This window comes from Chaetura pelagica, unplaced genomic scaffold, assembly GCF_000747805.2.
Source record: "Chaetura pelagica isolate M959 unplaced genomic scaffold, ChaPel_1.0 scaffold177, whole genome shotgun sequence".
Taxonomy (NCBI): domain Eukaryota; kingdom Metazoa; phylum Chordata; class Aves; order Apodiformes; family Apodidae; genus Chaetura; species Chaetura pelagica.
In genome coordinates, this window is record NW_009953803.1 from 287,170 (window position 1) to 312,512 (window position 25,343).

Below are 25,343 nucleotides of genomic sequence, written 5' to 3' on the forward strand. Positions count from 1 at the left end.
ATTCCAACTTTTTAGGAAAAAAATCTTGCAATTCCTACAGCTACCTGCTCTAACTGCTCCCATAAAGCTTATTCATGGGTCTAGATGCTTCTCTCATTTCAGAATCCTTAACTGGAGCTCAACGAGTCTCTGCCTGGGCAGCCCAAGACCCTCTCTCTTCAACCAGTTGTGAATGTTGAACTGAAAAATTAAAACTTCAGTGACCACACTGCAGTAGTTAAGTTCTGCATCTAAATAACAAAACAAAGCAATAACCATGAATTTCATAAATTCCTTCACATGTAGAATTCAGGACCAGCTGAATATACGTTACTAAGTCTCTTTGCTTTATCAGCAATACAATAAATGTACAACTTCTGGCTGTATAACCATTTCCATATTCCCAAAAGGTACTTTCAGAATCAAGAATTGCCAAGACTGATGACAAAGTCTTGAAAGTCTTCAGACTTTGCAACTGCTTACATCCAAAATAGACAGTATCCCTCCAGGGAAGAGGTGCCACCACAGGGAAAAGCTTCTCATAAGGATACATTACAGTTTCAATGCACTGATTAGATGTTCCAGCTGCAGTAGAAGGTGCAACAGTTGTTATGTGCTGGAGCCTTAAATAAAACACCATCTAAAACCATGACTTATTTGCTATAGAAAAAGGGCAACACTGCAAGAGATAAAGGAAAAAGGCCCATTGCCCCCCAACACCAAGCACTGGGACACCTGTAAGGACACACTAGAGAATCACTTTATGGAAAGAACATTTATTTTTGTTTCAAAACTTGTGATCTGTAGAAATACAATAAAAACAACATGTACACACAACTTGTAAAAAACAAAACAAAACAACAAACAAAGAGCTTTGGTTCAAAGAAATATTTAACACCTAAAACTTCTGAGGTACAAAAGGCACAAGACCAGGCACCCAAACAAACTCACAGTGCTGTTTGCACCACTATGACAGAGAGAGCTGGGAGGGCTGGAGGCAGCTCAGGCAGGTAGGGGGGGGAACGTGGAAATAACAGCAACCAAAACACAAGTAAGTGTGCAATGCCATTTACTTTCTTTCACAGGTGTTACAGATTTTGTTGTCCTTTTTCGGAAAAGTGCCAGGACTCTTGGAGAAAGAGATGGATCATTTCTTAGAAATGAACTGGAAGAACCAACAGTAGAAAAGAAGACAAAGAAACAAAGGCCTGCAGCAGGCTGGGCTTCAGTCAACCTCTGTTCTCCCACAAGGTCTCAAGAATTCATTTCCTCTTTCGTGAAACCATTTGTTTGAAACTGTGGAAGAAGAATATGAAACCAGTTACCACCATGTACCCAGTGTGTGTATCCCCAGAACCCAGACTGTTACTTCAAGTAAAACCTCATCCCAGTCTGAGGATCCCTGCTTATACATCTCTACCCATCCCATGGGAAAGACACAGGAGGTTGCACAGGCCTGAGGAAGAAAGGAGCCTTCCAATGGCACAGTTCTACTACACAAACCCAGTGACATTCTCACACACTTTGTGCTGTCACTGACACAAAACAAACTCACCAGAAAAGCTGCAGCTGAGCAGGGCAGCTGCTTAATACTAAGTGATATTGATGATGGGGATTTTCATTAAGGCAAATTAACTCCAGCAGTTGAAATGGAAACACTCAGGTTATGAAATGCCATTGTAAGAGTTCAGGGTATCACCAGCTTTGCACGGACATGAGCAGGTGTGTTCTGGTTTGGTTCCTGAAGAGTTACTTACCCCATTTACACCCTACTAGCACTGGACAAGCCGCGTGCCTGGTTCTATAGTCACCTTCTCCGCTTCTGAAAAGGTTGTACCAAAACACTGCTGTTCCCTGAAAAGGGACATCAGAGCTGGATTAGTCAGACCTTAGGCAATACAATGATTCAGGTTACAGGAAAGGGGAGGGAAATGCCTATGAATTCAGCTGCAGGCTTGTAGAAGCACTTTTAAACCCCTTCATCCCACTCTTAGCTCACCCATGCTCTGAGTAGAGGGCAGTTCTACCTGAACACGTTTCCTTGCTCTACACAGAAACTGTTCACATTCTACACTGCAAAAAAGGGAGCAGCCCTGCAGACTGCAAGGTCAGCTACAGCTGCTTGATACACAGCAGCCTGTCCCACAAGCTGCAAAACATGGCACTTTGTCACACTGACTTTTAAATGTGCACAGGGCTGTACTGAGGGAGAGACGGTAACAGCAGAGAGGAGAAATCAAGCGAAACACAAACAGACTTTACCTTCTTGGGCCATATTGCTGCCCCAAAATCTGGGAAAACTGTAGCTCCTCCAGCTTCTACATCACTCATCTGAGAAAACAAAGCCCAGGAACTCTGTCCATTTACAATGATTTGTGTACGTGCAGCCCCACAAGTAAAAGTGCCCCAAGCCCTGAGCAGAGAGGGATTCCTACTGGCACCTCCAGGAGAGGCCCTGGTGAGGAAGGGATGCACTTCAACCAGCATGAACTGCAAAATAACAGCACCTGCTATTGAAGGCTTTTATTTCAGCTGAAGGTTTTTATTCAGCACTTGGTCTAGATTCTGTATCACCTGTTACACCAACAATTAGCCCTGAGAAGTTGTGTGCCTGCAGTGTTAATAAACTTGCACTCTGAAAACAGGGGAGAGGATTCAGAGTAAGTCAGTTTCAAGAATTTCATTCCAGTTCATGATCCAATTAGGAAAACAACTGTCTGTTAAACCACATGTTTCCTCATAAATTGAAACCATGCCTTTGGAACTCATTTTTGTGATTTATTTTCTGCATCTTGGTCAACCACTTCAAAAGCTCCACAAGCTATTAGAAAACCTCCCTTTCTGCACTGTTTCTATGCTGCTCACCAGTGATGTTATGCCAAGTGCTTTATGCATCTCAAGCTTTAACACACACATCTATGTGATTCTAAAACACCTATCTTTATGCTTTGCCCTTCCACACTGGGATGAATTTAACCCTACTGAATTAATCAGTAGCAATGGATTCACTATGAATTCTAGATTTGATCCAAACCCCACCAAAGTTCCTGGAAACACTCCCATTAAAATAGAAAGTATCTCCATTGATTTTAGTGAGGTTTTGATCAGATTCTAATGAAAGGAAACAAATTAGTCAGATCCAGTTCCCACCAAATGTAAACAGAACTACTATTAACACGCTCCCCAATTCCCCACATTCTCTGTTGTAACTTGGATTTCTGTTTAAAGCAGATGTTATTACCACTCAGGTGTCCTCCTGCTTGGTACCTACAATAAAAGGGCATAAGATGCCATAGATGCACAGGTTTTTGCCCCTTCCAACTAGAAAGCACGTGCATGCAGCTTTGCAAGTTAATGCCTACGTCTCAGCAACACAACCACTCTTTTTAGTAAGGGTGTTGGTAAGTGTGTGGTGTCTTCTACATGGGACATACGGGGGCAAATCACCTTTGACCACGTACAGCTGGCAGAGAATAAAGTGCTTATCATTCACTCTAAATCAAGGCTCACCCAAAAGTCTGAGAAGCAAACAGAATACAGACAATTTAAAATTAAAGCCTCTGAACAGCAGACTAGTTCACAGCTACTTGTTCTGATTCTTGTTTCAGAAATTATTTCAAGCCCGGCCCCATCAAGTTGAAACTGTTTCAGGTTCTGTTTTGAGCTGCATTTCACACTCAAAATACGAGCTCAGCCATAAATATTTCATCACAGAATTTCAAATTTGAAGGTGTATGACTCAAAAGTTAGACACAGTAGATTAGGTGACCCTAACTACTGATACAGTAAGTACAGGTTGACAAAATATCAAAGACTGCTGTGAAAACATGAGGCCACCACATCTCAGTGGCAATTCTGCTTCTGATCCCAGTGTACATGGTCTGTAGGTGGTACAACACATGCAGCTGGTCAGTCTTCCCAGTTCTCCAGTTGTAACCCAGCTGGACTGAGTTTATCAGCTACGTCTCCTCCATTTGCTGAGGTGACAGCTCTGCTAGAGTAACCCCAGCTCTGACAAACAGCTAGAATGGAGACTGACACACCACAACATCAAGTGCTGTCAAACAGGGGTGGGAGAAGATGACTGCCTCACAGCAAGTAGCTGGTAGTCACATTCTCCAACAGCAAACCACATGTGGACTCAGTGGTCTTAAAGGTCTTTTCCAAACACAAGGAGTCTGTGAGGAGTTATCCAAGGCGAGTGCTTGGAGTAATAAGCCAAATTCTCCTCTCCCACCAACTGGAATCCAACGAAATAAAAGATTTCATAGCACAGTAGCCAAAAGGGGAAGCTGGGCCTCATATTCCAATTTCCTGCTCTGAGGTTTACGTACCAGCAGAATTCTACCAACTCAGATGGGACAGCACCTGATGCTGCAAGTAATGAAATCCTTACTTCCAGATGCCAGGGAACCTCTACAAATAACCAACTGCACAAGCTGTAAACAAGATGCTGCTGAAGTCACACTCAACGCATAAAGGAGCATCATACTTACATAGTTTAAAAAAGTGGCCACGCGATTCCCCGTCCCTAACCGCTTGAAAGCATCTGGCTCATCTTTCTATAAAATTAAATGAGAGTAACTGCAAACTTCAGGCTCACAGGCAGCAGGCACACCGAGGTACTTACATAGTTAAGAAACGTCGCTAGCCTATTTCCTTCCGATCTGAGTGTGCTGTCAAAGGGGCGCTGCAACAGACAACAACTTTAACCCCAGCTCCAACCGCGCGCTGGAGTCACACACACGTCGCTCTGCAAAGATCCTCAACTCCAAGACTTGGGATAGAAAGGGGACAATGGACACAGGGCAACATTACAAATAGCAGCTGTGCAGAAGTGCATGCACAGCACTCGGGTGCTGTAAGGAGCAGCAGCACTCAGGCAGCCCCCAGGGCAGAGCAGAAGCGATGGTTTCAGGGCCTGTGGAACAGATGTTACCCAAGCACAGCTGAACAGGCCATTGCTGTACTCAACACTGACCCAAAGCCAACAGCTAAGGTGGGTATGAAAAACCCATCCTCAGTGGGCTGTGGACAGAACACCAGGTTCTAGTTAAATGTAGTAGTGACTCAAATACTGCCGTGAGAAGAGAAAATGGAACTTCAGCCAGCAGGTAAATTTGCAGAGTAGCGATAATGAAGTTTCAGGTGGTTGCCTCTCTAGGACTAAGGACCACATCAAAAAGATCAAATCATCTTTACTCTGTAAGAAACACTGAGTTTCGTTTGCTGAAGTATGAGATCACGTTGGTGCCAGTTTAGAAGTAGAAAGAACATCTAGAATATCAACGTCTTTCCTCCCTTCAAAAAAAATGCAATTAAGTTTATTTACATTTCTACTAGTCAGGAAGTCATTTCAGCCAGCAGACATTAAGGTACCCTCCTCTATACAGAGATAATCATCTTTAACATGTAAAGAAAAAAAAAATCACTACCAGAAAAGACAAACAGCAGGAAAACCAGTCACATACAGTTCAATCTACTTGAAGAGTATTTTAAGAAATAAAAGGATTTTCCTGAAATGGGTTCAAAAAAACCAAGACTCTTGCATATGCAAATTCAATCCAAAAGGGCCAACAGAAGAGCAGAGGTACAGGGGACTCCCCAGTTTCTGCCACTGCTGCCAAGCTCAGGTCCAGCCACACTTTTCCAAACTTCAATAGCAAAACATTTCTCTAACATTTGAGCAAACAATAACATCTCACAGCTATAATATGTAGCTGTTAAAGTCCCCCTTAGAGAACCTCAGGAGAACGACAAGCTGCAAGGCTGATCAGGAGACACAGCAGTGCCTCTGTGTTTCAATACTGAAGTCTGGGATGCACAGAGAGCCTGGAGGACCAGTCCAAAATGATGGCAAAGCCTGCACCTGCCTTGCCTTTGCTGATGGCTGATGGAGCCCAGGTTAGGCTCCAAGTGGAGCTCTGCCCCAGCTGCCTAATCCAAAAGTGAAGTCCACACTGGCCGATTTGATGGCTGAGGTCCCTGAGTTCAAAGGCTTTGAAGATAATTTAAGAGCATTTGCTTGAGTCAGGAAACGAAGCAGCCTTGAAGTTAACAGGAAAATTCTCTCAACAGGCCAAAGCTAAGGAATATGAGCTCCCACAGTGCTGAAGGCTAGGAATCTTTATTTTTATTTTTGCAAATAGTGCTTAGTTGGGTGGCTTCAACTCAGCACTCAATTATCAGGTTGTGCTCTGGCTGCAACAATCCCTTCTACCAGGTAAAACCACTGGGACAGCCTGCATGAAGCCAGATTCCATTGCAATGCCTTCATTCTACTGGAAACCAGGGCAGCAGATGGATTTTATATTTGCAATTACCATAACTGTTTTTAGGTAAATAAGCATCTTCATCTTTCCTGCTCACCCAGAGCTGTTATCTGCCAGGTAGAGCCCTCTAGTGCACAGTGAGGACCCAGCACCCACACCAAGGGTTTTGCAAGAAGGGCTGCATGACCCATGGAGGTTTCCATAACGACGACTTCTTTGGCAAAGGCACATCTCCTGCACAGCCAGCTCCTGCAAAGCACTTAATATATCCACCAAAGGAGGACTTGGACCACCTTGCTGAACTCTGAAGCCTAATGGAACAAGGCAGACTGACAACCCAGACTTGCAGACCTCAGCTTCTGAATAAAGTAATGGAAAGAGCAGGTTTGAGTGCTGCATGACTTGCTTTTAGTGTCTCTGTAGTGTGCAAGGGACCAGGACAAAGATAAGCAGGCGGATTTGTTCATTGTTCTCCTGCAGTTTCAGCAGCCGAGGCGGCCGTGCAAAGCCCTGCCAAGGTCACACTCCACCCCATGCAACAGGGTTATGCATTAGGTCTTTCCACAGAAAATAGCTTAAAGTTTTCTCTCAACACAAACCCTCCCCACACCACTAAGAAATAATTGAAAGTGTGATCTTACCCTAGAAAAATCGAAGTGTGGCTCATACTGGCCTCCCATTCCATAGTTGGCAACCTACAGCACAGAAGAAGGCAGCATGAGCATCCACTCAAGTGCAGGTGCCTGCTGCAGAAGACAACATTTGCTCTCAGAGACCAACTACATGCTTTGAGAAGTGGCACTTCATGGCAAGATGGTTATCTACAGCACCCACAGCTTCTTTTGATTGCCAGAAAGGAGGTGCATGGATGAGAAACAACTTAAGTGCTCTTTTGCTTTCGTAGTTTCAAGGGTTTCACTGAGAGTATTTCTCATTACCAAACATTTCTCAACAGCAGCACTCTACTTATCACTGCAGAGGCTGTTTAACATGAATTAGCAGCAATAGTTGTATCACACTCTGGCTCTTTTTGAAGAGGAAGGAGCTGAATGCACTTTATTACCCAGTATGTGTGCCCAAACAAGGAGATACACAGCCCAAAATTAAATTGTGTCACACGTGTGATCTGTTACATACACGTGCCCACCCAGGAACACAGAACACTCACAACAGCTTAAAAGCACCACTTTGCTTACTTTATCTGGAGACCACATAATTTATGATTTAGTTATTCTGAGGTTTCACTTACCATGCCTCCAAGATCACCACACAATTACCTGGTTTCTGTGGACAGGGTGTAACCAACACCATTGCAACCAGGCTCCATATCAGGAACTCAAGGAGCATGGAGGAAGCAGCAGTAAACCAGGCTGCACCACTCCTACTCTCCTTGCTCTCCCCAACAGATATCCAAAGATCAGACTTCATATGGGAATATAACAAGACTATGAAAAATATTTGAGGCTTTGAAAGGTTCAACTAAAAAGAAGGGCCATTGTTTGCAGACCTGAAAATAAGTGGCAGCACTTCCCTCAAAACAAACTGGTAAATCAGACTGCTGCACTAAGTTACCTTTGGTTTCTGCACCTTTCTCTGCCTGGCACACAGAGGGAACGTGCCAGGTCCTTACAGCTAGCAGCAGCTGGACACACCCCACACATTATAAACACTTAACTACTCTGTGTGCTTAGTCAGCAGAGAAGAGAAGCCCTGAGAGGGGCTGGGTAAGATCCAGCCTAAGGTTCTATCTGCATAAGCACCAGACCACCCTGACCAGCAGCTAATTTTAGCAGGACAAGTGTACCCACCTGCAATAGTTCAGCTGTTTTCACTGTTAACCCTGTGATCTGCTGCATTCTTAGATTCACTTTGGCCACAACAGGATCATCATCTTCCTCCAACCACGAGCTAGGATAAGGGAAGGACTGAAGGTCATTTTGGAGTAGCTGATCACAACCACCCATTTCCCCAGACAGACACATCCCTCTGCCCTCAGCCCGGTGCCATTCACCATGCATTTCTTGTGCAAGCTCTGGCTACATGCAAAGCACTTCAAGTTTTCAGCTGCAGGTAGCAGATGAGAGCTGTTAAGCACAAAACCCTTCAAGCTAAACCCTCCCCTGTGCCTACCTTTTAGACACCCTGTAGCTTGCCACTGTAAGGACGCCGGTTTTGGGATCACGCACTGTGGCTCGTGCCAGCTGTGTCAAAAAAATTCCCAAGGGGGAAGAAACAGATCAGCTTCAGGTTGGAAAAAAAACCAAACCTCTCTCATCTTAAGCAAAATCAACATCTGATTTGACCAACTTCAGTGTATCACTGAAGTTACAGCTCCAACCTTGAGTTTGATTCCGAGCTACACCAGTGAATGCAGAAACACAAGTGCAATCCATCACCTGCAACAATAATTCCATCACCTGGAAAAAAGTATCTGACTGCACATGTCAGGATACTCATTAAATCCACAAGTGCTGCTTGCTGAACAGGTTTGAAAGGTACTTGTTTTAAACAGCTGGAGTCAATATTAGCAAGAGGGAACAACAACAAAAGTTAAGAACATATGAAGTCCAAGTTCTTGGCACAGAGAAAAACATTGGATACTCCATAAATTTAATCAGCCTGCTCCTCAAGTGGACTGAAAAAACCCAATCTCATTCTTAGATGAAAAATAAGGGAAAACGTTTACAGAATGAGTTACAAATTATGGGGCAGGTAAATCCACAGCAGTAGAAAACTCCTGAGGGCAACTCTCAACATTACTGTGCTTGGACTTTCCAGCTGGAAGATGCCAGGATCATCTAACTCGGAGATAGCTTGAGATTGTTACTACATCAGGTATGTAACTGCAAGAGAACAGTTCACCTTTACATTTTAAACACTGAGTAATGCATCTTCACAGGTGTGGGGAACGGTCCCACGACAACAGGCCACATCACCATATTTGTAGAAATAAATCTGGAACTTGGCAAAACTGCCCAGATTTGCTGTGGTGCCAAAGCGACCAACTGCTGCTCACGTCACCCAACAGGTCACTTTGGTTTTATACTGGCAGCTGAGAACAAGAACTGGGACACTCCTTTGACTGTCAACTCAGACCACAGTTAAGTTTAACTCCTGCAAGCCACAAACACTTTAAATTATGCCTCCTTCCTTCCACTTAATTGCAGGTCACAGAAAGCCTTTTTCTTTGCCTTTCCTTCAGAGCAGGCAGTCATTCTTTCCTTCATTTTCCTCAAATAAGCCTCCAGCTTTACAGTCCATGTCAGCTGTCCTGTCCCTACACAAGAGCTCTTGGCACAGCTGTTCCAGTAATTCTGAGTCACTGTTACTTTGTTCCAGATTTCTCCTTCATAAATCATAAGAGCCAGGCTGACTGAATGTTGCTCTTCACTTGCACGACGAAGTACAGCTTTTAGGATATAATTTGGCTTCCCAAACCTTTCAGTCCATGGCCATTTTCAAGCTTGCATATGCTTAATTTCTGCACCCAGCATTTGCTCTAAATAAATCAGAGCTAAAAGAAGCCTGACTACACTTACATTACTCTGCCTCCCCTAACAACAGAACACTTTTCTGACAGGCAGGTTCCTTCCTGCAAGACACACTCTGTACCTCACTTGGTTCAGCCAACTGATAAACCCGGGCCTTCCTCTCTCAGGGTGGAGAAAGCAGCTTTATAACAGGTATTTGCTGGGCTTTGAAGAACCATCATAACACACTGGATTGGTCACAAGCTTCATCCAGCCTTCCCAAGAGCCTGTGTTCAGTTTAGCAGGCACTCCATTGACTTTTCCTTCTGAAATTCTGTATTGCTGAAATCCTACAGCACTGAGTCCTACAGCAACGTTCCAGTGTTCCCATCCACACTGTATTTTTGCCTGCTCAGGCATGCCTGGATTGCTGGTAGCATCCAGAACTTTGGGAAAAGGTTCTCATACTTCCATGGCAGACCTGTCCTAATGCTGCCCACACCAAGAAAGTTAAGAATTCTCTTGACCCTTCCCTGTCAGCTCTGGTGTATTGCCTGAGAAGTTGGGACTACTTGGAAACGAAGTAGAAGTGATTGCATTTTGCAAAACAAGCATGAAAACTTGAACACAGCTACCCTCAATCACGTCCAGATGTTGTTTCTGCACAAAACAAAAAATACTGGCAAGTGGAAACTGCAGATAATGATATAGTGCTTGGATCCAAAAGCAGAAATTTCTTGCAAATGCATTTTAGAACAAAGGAAGGGCTCATCCTTCTGAGCCCAAAACTAACATACTACTTCAGAGTTCTGTCTGAAAGCTTCCATGATTAATAAAATTTCCTGGCTGAAATGAAGCTATATTTATTAAGGTCCATCTCATCACAGGACTTGCATTTTCCATTCTTACTGCAGAATTTCAAGCTATTCCTGCAGCTGAGCTACAGACAGGTTTAGAAAAAAGTCAGTAATAAGAAAATGCTTTTTGTTTTAACTGAAAACTTTCATCTCAATCTTAAGACTACACTGTTTACCTGCTCTTACAGGAACTGACCCCAGTTCTACATTACATAGATTTATGAAGAATTCCTGGCATTAGTAACATAAGACTCTGTGAGCAAGGCTTTGGGCTTTCCATAAAACTTTGAACATCATGATCAACTTTAAATAAAAGGGAAAACCAAAAAAAACCATCAACAGCTGCCTTATTTACAATGTGCTTAATCTGATAACAGATTAAGTGATACACTCTATTTGAAGGCTTTCTTTTCATCCAAAGCTCTTGAAGTTTTCTAGTATGATGTAAGAGGAAAAAGTCTCCATTTATGGAGGTGAGAGTCCTCAGGGAGACAGGAGTGTTCTGCCAACACTCCCATGCCTGGCTGGTAGTCACAGAAGTCCAGCTTCACAAACACCCCAAATTATTCATGTTCTTAGGAAGCATCAGTTTCTCAGTCTGTTTCTAACTAACTATTTATATTTACCTTTCAAGACACATACAGAAGGTGAATTCTTGAATGGAATTTTTGTGCATTTCACAGGAGTAGCAATGCTAAAACAAACCACTGGTCTATACAGATGTTTCATTCTACACTCTTGTCAGACCTGACAGAAAAGTAACACGTAGCATCTACTACTGACCTCATACTGCCATACTTTGGTCAGAAAGGAAACAGGAAATTCCACCTCCAGAAAAATCAAACGAGGTAATTATTAGCTTGGCATTACATAGCTGCTTTTTTATTGTGTGCAGAGTCACTAGAATTCACGCCATAGGGAACAGATACTGCAGCAGGAGTAGGGTTCCCACTCCTGTTGGGATTTAGGCTGTTTAAATCTTGGTTTGAAGTTCAACCCCATTGCAGAAGGCAGACTTAAGGCACAGGGGAACACCTGCTCCTCTCACTGTAAGCCAGCCAGCTACCCTTTCAGGTCTTGTCCCTAGCTTCCTTTAAAGGTTTCCAACTGAGAACTTTGCATAATTAAGTGCAACAAGGCATAAATACCTTCAGGAACCTGGGCTTTATGGTCCTACATCACCAGGCAGTTTCGAAATGGTTCCTTTTAGGCTCACAGCTGCAGTGTATCATCTGTAGTATGAAACCAGATCTTTCAAATCCTTTGCCTAAGCTTTGCCAGCAGAGATTAAAGCACGGACTTAGCAGTCATTAGTGAGATGGAAGTGGGGAAACTTACCTTTGGCTTAGCTAGTTGTTTAATTTTCTCAATTTCTTCATCAGACATGACATCATAGTATCGTACAATATGAGGGCTATCCCACTCATCCTCCTCCTTAAAGGGAGCTATGAGCAGATGAGGGTTTCTGTTTCCATCGTGGTACCTACAAAACAGCCTTTTCTGTCTTCGAGGAGTCTGAAAAAAATGCCAAGCAAAACATTGGTTGCTCAGCTGCTTTTCATGAACTTAAAATAGGCAAGACAAACAAGGAAAGGAGCTTCATTCCACCAATGCTGGAAAAGCCATCAGCTGACTGGTAAATCTAAGAGGTAAGCATGAGTGATTCTGCCATTTTCTGCAGCTACACCAAGGTTTGCCACTCAAGATACCACTGAGCAGCATCTGAAACACTAACCTTCAGGAGAATTAAATCATAATAGGTTACAGATTCAGCAAAACAACTTCACAAACAGCAAGCTGTGAAAAAAAGTCTGGTTCTTATAATTAAGACTATGCAGATGGAGTAAACGGATTCTCTTCCCTGCACTGAGCATTTAAGCCACATTTGTTGTGAGGTACTGGCAACTGGTCAGTCAAAATAGTCACCCCAGAATGACATGTCTTGAAGATGTAAAGGGAAGGAGAAATGTGATTCCATAAGTGTGGCAAAGCATGACCAGCTCTCAACAGAAAAAGCCTCCTAGTGCATCTGTAGAGGCAGCATTTGAAATGCTTGAGCAGACACACTGAGGAGAACGAATTTTCAACAGCCTTTAGGACATACAGTTGAGTTCTGGCTTTCTGGCTGGGATTCACAGCAAGAGGCTCAGACATCAGGTACAAAACTCAGCCCAGACAGAACTAGATTTCTTCTTTTAAAAGAAAGACCTTGCTTCACAGAAAAGTCTAACATGCCCAGGAAGCTTGGTCACCCTTACACAAAGGCAGCAGAGTCAGAAAATTGCCTCTCACCATTTTTACACCTTCACCTCTGCAAAGGGCCTCGTAGATATCACGCTCTGGCAAGTAGTCAAGAGGCCTCTCATAGGTACCACTCTGCACCACTGGTTCTGTCGTTGTGGTCTTGTTTATTGACTTATCTTTCTCCTTCTCCTCTCTCTCCTTCTCCAGCAGCTTCTCAAAGTACCGCAGGTTACTGCCTGCTCTCTCGTGGGTACTGTCTTCATTGGGAGAAAACCAGACACAACCAGTGATTCATGCAATCTCAGGAACTGTTCATACAAACAACTCTATGTATTCAGACAGCAGAAACTCTCCCCTTCTCAAAGCATGATGAGGCAACCAAAGGCACTGGCTTCAGCCTGCGCTGAAAAGCAGCACTGGGCAGTTTGTCATTGCAGCAGGAAGGTTGGCATTCTCTGCAAAACAGTCTTTTCAGGAAGGAACTATCACAAAACTTGAATTCCCAGAAAAAAAATGATAGGAGATTTTGGTCTTTTGCATCCCTCCTCTTCTTTCCACTTGCCTGCCCAGTTCTACCCAAGCTAAGCAGACAAGAGAGCTCATCAGCAGAGATCAAGCTATTCTGCTTGTTGTACCCCTCCTCTCCACCCCATCCACAAACCTGCTTAAACCCAGCACTGTGCTGGAGTCCCAGCCAGACTTCAACCCCAAAGACATTCCCCACATTGGGAAGCTCAGAGGTATGGAACACCACTGAACCAGCCCACCCACAGCACCCATCTCCAGAGCTCTGAAACAGGGTTAGACAGGAGGCATCCTGGATCACTAGCACCACCAGCTCTGTTATTAGTAATTTACTAGTGATTTCAGTATGACTCAATAAACACCAGTAAATCACTAAGAAGGAACTTAGTGTTTCAGTGCTGAGTGTTTCTGGACACCAGCACCTACAACTGTTTCTTTCCCTTTTGGCCCTTCCAAGCTTATTGTATTTATCTTATGGAACTAACCCAGAAGGCCACTGAAGTAACCACATGTGGGAACATGGGCTGAGTGGCCAGAGAAGGAGGCTGAGCCCAGAGCAAAGGAAGCTGCTGCTTCCAGAGGGAACTGCCAACTCTGTCCCACTGTTTGGTGCTGATAAGGGTTTGCATTCTGCTGTCAGTGCTAAACCCTAGTGCAGAGGGAGCAAAGATTCAATACATGTTCATATTCTGGTACACTTTTGTCTGTGAATTCCAATGTCTGCAGAAATTAGACTGATAAACATTCTTCAATAGCCAGGCTTCACCCCTGCTCAGGATGTGGCTGACACCTGAACTAAGAACCACAGGTGATTAATAATAATATAATAATGACACACAAATACATAACACAGTAGATGTTACTGTGACTGGAGAGGACAAACCTTCCCAATGCAGGAAGCAGGTGAAGCTGGATAGGAAGCAATACTTATTTGCTTACTCAAGAGAAAGTCAGGAACAGAATAAAGAAGTTTAAAGAAACACTATTTGTTCTGAATATTCAGAAATATTTAGAATCTTAATGTTAAGAATCTCAGGCAAAATACTCTTCTGGCATCACAGAGTATCTGACTGAGGAGTGAAGGGGAATATGTAGCCATCTCATATGAACTCTAGTGGTACCTACAAAGGTTGGACCAGATGATCCTTGAGGTCCCTTCCATGATTCTGTGTGAAGCCAGTAGGACTTTACAGAAGACACAACAAACTAAGTCCATGGTACCTTGATCTCCACTGGAGACAAACCAGGCTTCAACCATCACCAACACATCTCAGTACTCTGAGCAAAGCACACAGGTACTGCAGTCAGACACATGTTTGCTCTTGGGGTAGTAACAGCCTGGACTGTAACATATTGTTCAAGATACCTGATGTGTAAGTAGACTGTTTTGTGTCACAGGGTCTGTGTTTACCCTGAGCCATCTGACAGGCTGTCCTTCCAGTCAGCTCACCCATGTGTATGGGCCAGGACTGTTCTTGGCTCTGGTGCTGGTAACACTCCCCAGTGCTAGCACAGCAGGTCTATTGTTCTTACCAAGGGATATCAGCCTCCTGGTAAGCTCCATGGCTCTGTGTAAATCCCCAAACTGGAAAACAGCATAGCTGAGATAATCCAGGATCTCCACTTTGCTGACTGTTGTATCCTCCCCCTCATCATGCTGTTTTAAGGCTTGCTCCATCCAGAGCACTGTGTGATAGTAGTCTCCATCGTTGTAAGCAGTCTTCCCCATGCCAAAGCAGTCCCCTACTGTCAGAGAGGACTTGTACTTTGTTCCTAAAAACAAAGAGATGGCTTTCAGCAGTCCACACAGAAGCATCTTTGCCTTCAAATACACAAGGCACATTGAGAAATGCACATTTCTATTACCCAAAAAGGCTTCTAAAAGACAATGCATTGTCAATATTTTTAGGCTCTGAACTACAGCAATCACCTTCAGAATTAAAGATCTTAAAATTCCATGCTAATTCCTTGACATTAATCCTTTTGGAAGCCAAGATAAGTTTAATATAAATCAGTGTTAAGCTGTTGCATTTTCTGTTGTAGGCAAAGAAAGAGCAGACTAACAGCTTAACAGATTTTACTGAAACTACAAATTAACACTGTTAGGTGACCATCAAAGCCTGACTACATGCAGAGCTAGCTTGTTTCCTCCTTACTGGAGATGCAGATATATGCAGAAATAAGCTGATGGCTATTCAGACAAACTAGCAATCCATTTTAATGTAACTGTGCACTAATTTCTGGTTGCTCCAGATCAGCAGATGCACAGATAAAACTTTTATGTAGGTTATTAACAGTGAACTGAAATTACTAAAACTGTTTCATCAACCCACACACTAATGAAAGTCTATTCATTTTGTAAAAAGAGTGTTAACAGGAATCATAACCTGTTTCAGTCTCTCATAAGCAGCAGCAAACATTTATCAGGACTCAGCTGCCAAAATATATCTCAAGATATCTGTGTACTTCCCAAAACATCTCCCTGTGGCAAGACCTGTTAACCCCCACTTCACAGAAAGAACAGCAGCAAAGTGATTCAACCAACACCTCACTGGAAGACCACAGCAAACAAGAGCAGAGACAAGCTCTGTCAGAGCCATCAGTGCAATGAACCAAGGAGCAGCAGCTCCTTCCCTTGGTTTGTAAGTTATTTGGGATGGGAAGTATCAAAGTATTTGCTTACACAGTAACCAGCACAAGAAAGTTTGTTGTCCTTTGTTGTTTTGGTATAGTCGTAAAAATCAGCATTTAAAAATAATGCTAATTAAAAACATGACACTTGAGGTGGTCACTGCAGACCATGGCTCCTTGGGCTCTGGTGGGAACTACCCAAGTTCTCCAAGTGCTGAACTCCACAGATCCTCAAACGTCTCAAGCCAGATGGACTCGCAGCACCACGGCTCTTCCTCACTACTGCAAAAGGACTTTGGAGAGAGCTTTGAGTTCCCTCCTTTTGAAGCAGAGCAGACCTTTGCACACTTACCTGGCAAGTTTCCTCGAGAGAGAGTTTCAGGATCCAGCCTGTACGTGTCCTGCAGGCGCATCAGGGCCTTGGCAGCTCCCGTCTCATCTTCCTCCGTGGGAAAGAACTGACGCTGCAGCGAGAGGTTCGCGACGAAGCCTTGGCAGGAGAAGGGGAAAGAGGTTACTTCCAGAGTCTGCATGAGCATCAGGACCAGATTAACACAGGAGAGAAAACATCTGCTTTGTTTGGGGAATTGAAATTCATATTATCCAGGTTTAAAGCCTCTTAATAGGCTTTAAAGTTAAAAGCCCTGGTTTCTGTCCCATTAAGAATTACAGCTCACAAGCAAGAGATAAAGGGTAAATACCTAAACCCCTCAATTTTCTTGTGGAGCACAATCACTAAAGTACAGTGTGAATCTAATGATCTCCTGCAATGTTTCCTTCCAGCATGAAAACCTGATAGCTTTCATCAGTTCTCCTGCCATACCCAGAGACACCTGCAGATCAGAGCACTGGGCAATGAGTCCAGACTCTGTACTCCAGCCTGTGAAGCCCCAAGAGCTTTTCAAATCTCAGCTCAATGGACAGAGACCATGATCCAGGGTCCCCTAAGTAGGGGTAGGACCTTACTCAGTAGGAGGCTTTTAAACCTGACAAGTAAAACCAGGGGATATTTAGAAATAGAATTAAATGCCCTGCATTTCAAGGCTGTACAGCAGCTTGGGCAGGAGCAGGGACAATCAACTGAAGGAAAGCCACCCAGTCCTTTCCAGTCATGCAAGCAGACCTGGGAAAAGGAGTCTGTAGAAAAATCATTAATGACAGAAGTACGCAATAGAATTGAATATTTTATTTCCATCTAGGATGACTATTCCAAAAGGCAATAAAAATCTTGGCTGGGAAACACTTCCAAGTATCTAAACTTCAGCATATGCAGAGTAGAATGGGAAAACATGCAGTGTTCTGCCTGAAAAGCACAGCCTCTGCTCCCTCACTTTCAAGGAGTCCAGTGAAAATAAATCTGCATGTCAAAAGCAACAGAAGAACATTCAGGCAGATGCTTTGACAATATGATGCAAAAGCAAAGATCAGTACTGAAAAATCTTGATTTAGGAGGCTGGGTTTACAGACAGCAACTGTGCATTACCCTGTTATCAGACTGATTCTGTCTGCCAACTGTTGGTGCTGGGGCTGATAGGAATTCCTTCACCAGTTCAGAATGAGTCTCCTTTTGATTTTTCAAGCTTCTCTACTGGTCAACATGGTCAAAAAATGCTGACTGCCAAGAGAAGCAGTAGGCTGGGGAAGCTGATGAGTAAGTTTTTATGCATAGGAACAGAAAGCTAAAGACTTGACATAAAACAATAGTTGCCAACACAGCTGACAGCTTCAGGAGATCCTGTTCTCCCTTTTGCACCAGACAGCACATGCCAAACAGAACAGCACAGGTCTGAGACAGGTACCAGTTCCTTTGAGTCTGGACTGAGCTGTGCTCCAGTGGCAGGTTTCTCTCACTTGGGTAACACAGACAAGAAGCCAGGTATTAGTTTAAGTTCCAAACAAACTTGGCTGTAATATTTAAACCACAGCTGTGTTTGCAGCTTTCCAGAACACAAAGAGGACATGCAACTATAAGGCTACCCCTGATATCTTCTCCCCTGTAACTCCTTACCACTTGTTGTATCCTGAAGAACCAGGTTTTCCAATTCCAGCCAGTCAGTATTTAAACGCTTCACCAGCTTATAAGCATTTACAGGATGTGCCAGGTACCCTTCTGGATCAGAGGTGGATTTGCTAGTCAGTACATCCATCTTTTCAGCCCAGCTGGAATGGGAAGCATAAGCCTCAGTCTGGGAACAATTCATGAATGCACATCTTCCTTCTTAAGTCATCCTAATTTCACAGCAAGAATCAATTGATTGCTGTTTTCTCCATCATAACCAGCTTTCAAGTTTTTGGCTTTGCAAGGATAAAGTGAAGTACAACTGACTTTTTAAATTAAAATAGTCTTTTTATTTTAAAAAGAATTTGTTTCCCTACTTACTATTTTAAACCTTACTACGATCAGTGAGTATCTCACTTGTCATGAGTCTTGGCCACTAATTTCCAGCATGCTGCACTTCAGAAAATAATTATATATTCCACACAATCACAGTGTCATTTATCTATCTCTTAGTAAAAATAATACAAACATAAATACAACCCAAGAGCTTTCTAGATTTATTGAAATGAAACCATAAGCTTTGATTTTCCGACTGCAATTCTGTGCCTGTGTGACTGGAAACTCCCAGACACCAAGGTGGCAGTGCTGTCAGTCCCCTAGGCTGCACTGCTGGTCAGCTTCAAAGCAGAAGTGGGAAACTTCATCCTCTGCATTATAGAACATCTCAACTGCCTACTGCTCTGCTGATGCTGCAGTGAGAATTTCTTCTGTTACCCTTCATCTCATCCCTTAACACAAACCCCTCGCCCAGCTCTGTGCTCCTCTCCAGTCCTCTACAGGAAGGAAACACTCTGTTCAGATGAGCTAATCACTGAAAATAAGAAGCCCCCTTTGAACCTGCAGTCTCTGAAAGCCATGGATGAACTATGGTTACAAACAGCTTCACACAGGTAAATATTCCCAGACCACCTGGCATCTTCTCCATGCTAAGATGTTGTTGCAACAGAAGAGATGTTTTTCTAGAGATCCTTTGCAGGGATATCAGACTAACATCACATTAAAACCAGTTTCACTTGCACTCCCTTTTTAATTGAAAACTACTTCTAATGTTTATCTTCCTAAGTAGTAAACACTGCCAAGATCCAGTCTCTTCATGCACCTGACAATCTGCTTTTGAATCACAGACGTATCTGTGGAACCAACAGACAAACACTGAAGTGTGTTACCATATTCAAATGACACAAATTTAGCACCTCAGTTACAAACCACCTGCCTTGCACACTAGCAGGGCTTTAGGGCTGAAATATTGACACGGGGTAGAATACTCTTGCTTACAAACACACCAACACAGGAGTCAGCTGAAAATGTAACACATTATAAAAGCCCTTGCACAGGTCAGCCTATGAAGAAAGACTAAGAAAAGACCAGTTACGACATGTATTGAACTGACATTCTCTGTAACAATAGTCAACTGCTTTTCCTCAGAAGGGCAGCTTTTCAAGAAATGAACATTTGTATACAGAGGTGACAAGGAGTTCAGGTTGTTTCACTGTTTCAGAGCCCTGTCCCCACCCTACACCCCCAAAGGGAGATCGAATTGCCACCTACAGCCTGGAGTTCAGCAAAACTTGGCAAGATTGGCTCCACTGACAGGCACTCAGCCCTTCTGAACCTGGACTTCATTTAGACTATTCCAGTGTCACACCCTAGTAGGTATTACTTTCAGCTAGGTAAGTATTAACAGCCTTCCTAAGGGACACAGAAGGTATCAGCTGCCAGCACAACCCTTTCAAATGCTCTAAGCAATCAGGACAACATCTGAGACATGTTGTAGCCAGATTGCTGACGGAAGAGAACAGGCAGGAGGGCTGTCCCTGAGAGCAGAGCCAACAGGGGAAGGCAGCAGGGGGTTTGGTGTGCTGCCCTGAACAACAGGGAGCACAGAGCCCTGGGGTGGTGCAAGGACAGGGAAGGTGGGGAGAGCCCAGCAGACAATAGCTTCTCAACAAGCAAAGCCTGAACAGCACCTGAAGCAGGGCCATCTCTCTGCAGGCTTATGGGAATAAATTGCAACCAAGTTATCACCTATAGTCTCATTGTGATTATCTAGAGGAAATACTAACAAGGTGTAGCAGCAGAGAGGTGACAGAAAGGTGTGGTGTAACTGAGCACAGATGAGCCATTTCACTATGCAAACCTCTCCCCCTACCTTTTAATCTGAGCAAGTTTGTTCTCTTCTGCTCGGATATATTCCTTTAAAGACTGCACCAAGTCTTTCTCTGCATAAATCAGGTCTGTCATTTGACCTAGAAACAGAGTATGAGCAAATGTTAATAAGACCTTTAAAAGCAACCATTTCCAACAGCAGAGAAGACATCCTGGATGCTCTAGGGCTATTAAAACCACCACAAAGAATCAACAAATTAAGGGTGTACACTTCAGTGCCCATAAACCACAAAAGCTATTACACATACACACAGGTCTGGCATTCAAATGCTTCAAGGGGCTTTTAAAATCCCAACTTCAATGGCTCATGGAGCTGTGCTGTGACCCTTCCCCTGCCTCTGAATTACTTTTAGTATTAGAACTGCATGCAAGACAATCAGAAGAAAGGTTTGACATTAATACAGCTTTTAAGTCAAAGCAAGGAAAGATCCAAATAGCTGCTAGAGCATGTGTTCTACATATGGATACAGATTAGGTCACACCAATAAATTATTACTCTAACTACTGGCATCACTTAAAATTACAGCTTTTCAATATGGGTAACTGTGGAAACACAACATTAAGTACAGAGGAATTTCAGACTAATGTTTATAGACTGAGACACTCACTCTCTCCTGATCAGCATTAGTGGAAAGTGCTAGCATGTCACTCCCAATCACTGGGACAAACTTTGCTTTTCAAAGAACAAACACAAAGACCGGATGGGATTTAAAAACACTGCCCCAGCTTTAGTCTCAGCATTCCCAAGTAATTCTTAATGAAGCATGATTAAGCAGATGGAAGTCAGCATGCTGTGCTATTTCCAGAGTCTGGAAAGGTTCAGGAATAGGTAGGTGTGTAGACAAGGTGATCCTGCACAGCAGCTCTGTGCAAAAGCTTCTTGGGAAAAAAAAACAAACAACCAAATAACACCCATGTAATTAAATAACTGTTTAGCCAACTGCAGAGCACAGGAGCACCTGTTGGCAGGGAGAGCCCACTCTGCCTGGTTCCAACTGAGCAGTTCCTCACAGTGGTGCAAAATAAACCCCCAGGAGGTTTTGAGTTTTACGACTCAGAAACCTTCCTCCACTGAGTTCAAAGCATATTGTGGAGAGCAGCCAGCTGTAGTTAATCAACCTCTGTTATCCTTTGGGAGTAAATTCCCCACACTATTCCACTGGAAAATTTTAAACCAAGTCACAGCAGAAAACTCAATTTATGCTTATTTTTAGGGTTACCACAATCATACATGGTTGTATCACAGTTATTAGATCACAGGAACCAAACTGTCATAAAAATTAATCTATTTTCAGGATTTATAATAAGGTGATTTCTTCAGGATTTACTCAGGTCTTACAAAACACACAAGCTAAGGAGGATATTAGAGGACATTAGTTCTTCTTTCCAACACCTAACTCAAACCTTTTGAGAAGACAGATTTTCTGTGAAAGAAAATACTTCATACCTTTATCACTTAAATTCCTTTCACAAATCAAACTCAGGACTAAGCTTTTTAGCATCAGGTTTGTGCTGTGTTCAAGATCACCACAGGTGCACAATTCTTAACACACAGAAACCACCTGATTTTACTAAGGGTCCCCAGAGAAACTTGTATCATGTTGGTCACAACGTGTTAAGTTACCCAAGTGCAAACAAACTGCACTGATGCAAGACTTGCAATGCAGGACAGCATCAAGGAGGGAGAAGAGTGGCTTTTCCTAATGTGGACAGTGCTTGATGGGGCCATATGTAGAAAGCCTGTAACATGTAACAGCTCTGGCAACCACAACATCATGCATGGGTTCTTTCCATACCTATGGAAGTGAAGAACTCAGCTTCTGTGTGCCAGATCAGGAGAAACCAGGTAGAGAGCACCAACTGCATCCAGAGCTTCATCTTCCAGATAGCTCAAACCTGGAACAAACTAAAAGGAAAACAAGGAGTAAAAATTAACTTATTTGTGAGAAAAAAACACCAAGGCATTAATCTGCAGCCATTTCACTTTTATGAATATTTTTTTAGATTCTTAGAAGACTGAATTCTGATCAGTAAAGCTTGAAAAAAAGTCACCTTTAACCACAGAAGTTGCTACTTAGCAGTCTTAATTGCTATCTGGAATACTCCTTGGGGTTTGCATGGGGGACCCTGAGCCCATGGAAGGCCCACATGACAGAAGTAATGGAAGCAAGACATTTGTCCAAGATACAGTGAGAACAGGATCCTCTGTAAGCTCAGTGCCTTCCACGTTCTGCATAATAGCTGGAAAATGGCAGAGTATACAAAGTCATATTCTATTCCAGTAATAACAGAAGTCTAAATTAAACAGTCAGACTTGTAGCATGCTGTGAAACTGTTACATAAAACTGTCTAGAAAGACAAACAGTGAGAAAGCCAAAGAGAGAAATAAAGCATCCTGTAGTGTGGAAGTGGCAGTGATGGGCGGAAAAGCTGAAAGTGAAATTTCCAGCTCTGCTTATTCAAGATGCATCATGCCAGCACCTTGGCCTCTGGGCACAGCTCTGATGACTTGTGTGTTTCAAAGGCTGTGCCAGCTTAGAAATCCAGCCCCTCGAGGTGGAGACTGAGAGCTGACTATCACATTTCTAAGAACACAGCCCCCAGACAGGCTGGAAGGGAAAGCCAGTCTGAGCAGATAGAGAAGGTCAGGAGACAGGTGAAACCAGGGATGCAAGGTCCATCCAGAAGAGCCTCCTGGGAGCTGTAATTCTCCTGGTAGATCTGGGGACTTCTGAGGAGCCTGCCCTGCAGCTGGATCAGCCCACAGGTCACTCTGGAGCTGCCTGTGCATGGAGAGGAGCAGCCATCACAGCCAGCCCATGGATCAGCACTGAGCTCTCCCAACACCCCTGCACAGGGTGTCAAAAGGAAGAGGATAACTGTTCACCTTAAATCAAAAAGCAATTACACTTATTTCCTGCCCACTGGTGGCTGGAAATAAACACTTGCAACACACTTTTACTCCAAACACATGCAGCTACCTGGGGCAAAATGGAGTCACCTAACTCTGATGAGAAAGGGGGATGGAAGGGAGAAGGGAAAATACATGTCATATCCTACAATTTCAAGCAACACAACAGGTGGGAAGGTATTAAAGTAATTCTAGAACAATTCTAGCTCATTGTTCCCCTTGGCTTCACAGAAGGTAGAAGTGGTTTCCTTCTGAGTTTCAGACCACAGCATGACAGAAGCCCTCACCCTCAGCTGAGCTCCCCAGTGCCACGGACACAACAAACGCACCATCAGTGATACCACCAGCACTGAGAACATCAGAAGCAGCTCCATTCTCTGCTATGGATTATCACATGGCAAGATTATTGTTTTTAAATTATTCTTTTGATTTCTTTGAAAGGCTACATGAGGAATCAGAAACATTTACCACAACAGTCTGCAAGCATGAGTAAGCAGGAAAATGTCTCACAGCATCATAATTAGTCTTGTCCTTTCCCTCTCCTGTTTCTCACCCCCCTGCAAACCACATATTCCCAAACTGCTTGTTTAAGTTAGTTCAGAACTAGAACATGGGTAATCTGAGAATTAAGTAAAGCTGAATGAATAGTACCATGCAGAGGTCTGCCAACACTAAAAGCCACCATAAGTGATGTAGCAGAAAGCACAGCAAGTCAAGAGCACTTGGGAAGTACATTAATTTGGATATATTAAGCCATAACTGTCCATCTGTATTGTCTGTCAACGTTTCATGGAGTGGTTTTTTGGATCCCCTGCACAAAGCCTGGCAAAACAATTACAAGGGAATTTTCCAGTTCAAACACAACTCCACACTCTGTCCTGCACCTCCCCACCATGTTCTGTCATGCTGAGGATATCTGCCAAGAAGAACATTTACTGCAGCTTGTCTCTGTAGCAGATCTTTAACAGCTTTGCCATCCTACTCAGTTTTACTTGAGTCAATAAACAGAAACCTCAGCTAACAGAGAAGTCAGCTCTTGCTTGAACAAGCAGGACACCTGGCTGCAGGGTTTTCAAATTGTTTGTACACATTCTTTTCACAGCTGTTACTGGGAAAATCAGCACAAATAATGAATTACAGGAGGCTGAACATAATGTTAAAACCACATTCTTGGAGAGCATGAGCACGTGTGCACGCGCACACGTATACACACTCACCCAGAGCAGCTAAACCATCTGCTACCAGAGAGGCTGAGAGAGGCAGGAGGGACATAACCACCTCCTACCTCAATAACTGAATTGTGGCAAACATCTATAATGAGTTTTATTCAAGCAGAAAATGAAAGCATTTAGTTGCAGAGAAATGCCAGATAAGAAGTCTGTGTAGGAAAAATGCCACCTATGTTCCTGGCTTTTTTTTCACAGCCTCTTCAAATGGCAAACATGCTGGACAGGTGAGTTTAAGATCTCCTTTTAAGTGAGAAGAGTGACAGGCCTACTCCTGAGATGCCCTAAGCTAGGGCTGTGAGCCCTGGCTGGTCAGGGTATGTCCTGTCAGCACAGGGATCCTGTATGTTCCTCAGGGATGAGCACCAACACCACTGCCTGTCCCCAGGGGCTGCTCTCACTGTAGGGAGATCCTGTCTCAGCAACACTGATTGAGCTAAACTTCTCTGCATACAGTAACAGATACTTCATGCTTTGCTTCTTCCCCTCCCTTCTATGTGCCCAGCCAGCAAACCAAATGGATACTGTACAAATACTCCTTTAGGAGTGCAAGGCCTCAATGAATCATTGCTCCCACTGGAAAGAGAGCTGTCAGACTTCTCAGAGTACAGGCAGAAGGCAAAAGGGTTGTTCTAGACACAATAGACTGGGATGGAATTTTTCTGCACAATTTTCCTGCTTATTGATTTATTCAATAAGCTTTCTAAAAACTCTTAATATAAAAGATACAAAAACATGGACCTGACTTGTAGAAGCTACTTGCACATCTACCAGGGTTATCAGTTTCCCAGCCACTCTGAATTTCATATCCAGTCAGGAGGGATTCCAGCCAGCTCCCACACAAGCCAAAGAGAGGACTTTTTTCTGGTTAGAAGAGGAAACAAATACCTATTATTCATCCCAGTCCCTTCAGAGTTCCCACTTCTAATCAAAATGATGGGCTGCACTCTCTTTTGTCAACCACAGAACAGGTTCATGACCCTCAGAGCCTTTCTTTAGACAG

General features: G+C 43.4%; 1 protein-coding gene across 2 annotated transcripts; it reads right to left on the bottom strand.

Moving 5' to 3' along the window:
• Positions 1 to 941: 941 nt before the first annotated feature.
• P4HA2 (prolyl 4-hydroxylase, alpha polypeptide II) lies at positions 942 to 22,102 on the bottom strand. Of its 2 annotated transcripts, none has more exons than XM_010001215.1 (14): positions 22,000 to 22,102; positions 20,187 to 20,283; positions 17,987 to 18,138; positions 16,331 to 16,468; positions 14,881 to 15,120; positions 12,871 to 13,079; positions 11,917 to 12,093; positions 8,382 to 8,452; positions 8,060 to 8,159; positions 6,893 to 6,946; positions 4,610 to 4,669; positions 2,242 to 2,310; positions 1,737 to 1,833; positions 942 to 1,275 (listed from the first exon to the last, which is right to left on the bottom strand). In XM_010001215.1, exons 1-14 carry the CDS (start codon positions 22,079 to 22,081, stop codon positions 1,205 to 1,207), a joined length of 1,617 nt encoding a protein of 538 aa, XP_009999517.1. In that variant the 5' UTR covers positions 22,082 to 22,102; the 3' UTR covers positions 942 to 1,204. The 2 variants fall into 2 exon arrangements, with proteins under 2 accessions (XP_009999517.1, XP_009999516.1); XM_010001214.1 differs by lacking the exon at positions 4,610 to 4,669 and adding an exon at positions 4,476 to 4,541 and having other exon boundaries at positions 998 to 1,275; positions 22,000 to 22,081.
• Between the last annotated feature and the right edge of the window lie 3,241 nt (positions 22,103 to 25,343).

Bases quoted from the DNA above. Each gene is read 5' to 3' on its own strand.
- P4HA2 (XM_010001214.1), bottom strand. From the start codon at position 22,081: ATGAAGCTCTGGATGCAGTTGGTGCTCTCTACCTGGTTTCTCCTGATC. The intron at 16,469-17,986 runs GTAAGGAGTTAC...TCTCCTGCCAAG, and splicing joins TCTTCAGGATACAACAAGTG to GCTTCGTCGCGAACCTCTCG. The intron at 8,453-11,916 runs GTAAGTTTCCCC...TTTTTGACACAG, and splicing joins AACAACTAGCTAAGCCAAAG to CTGGCACGAGCCACAGTGCG.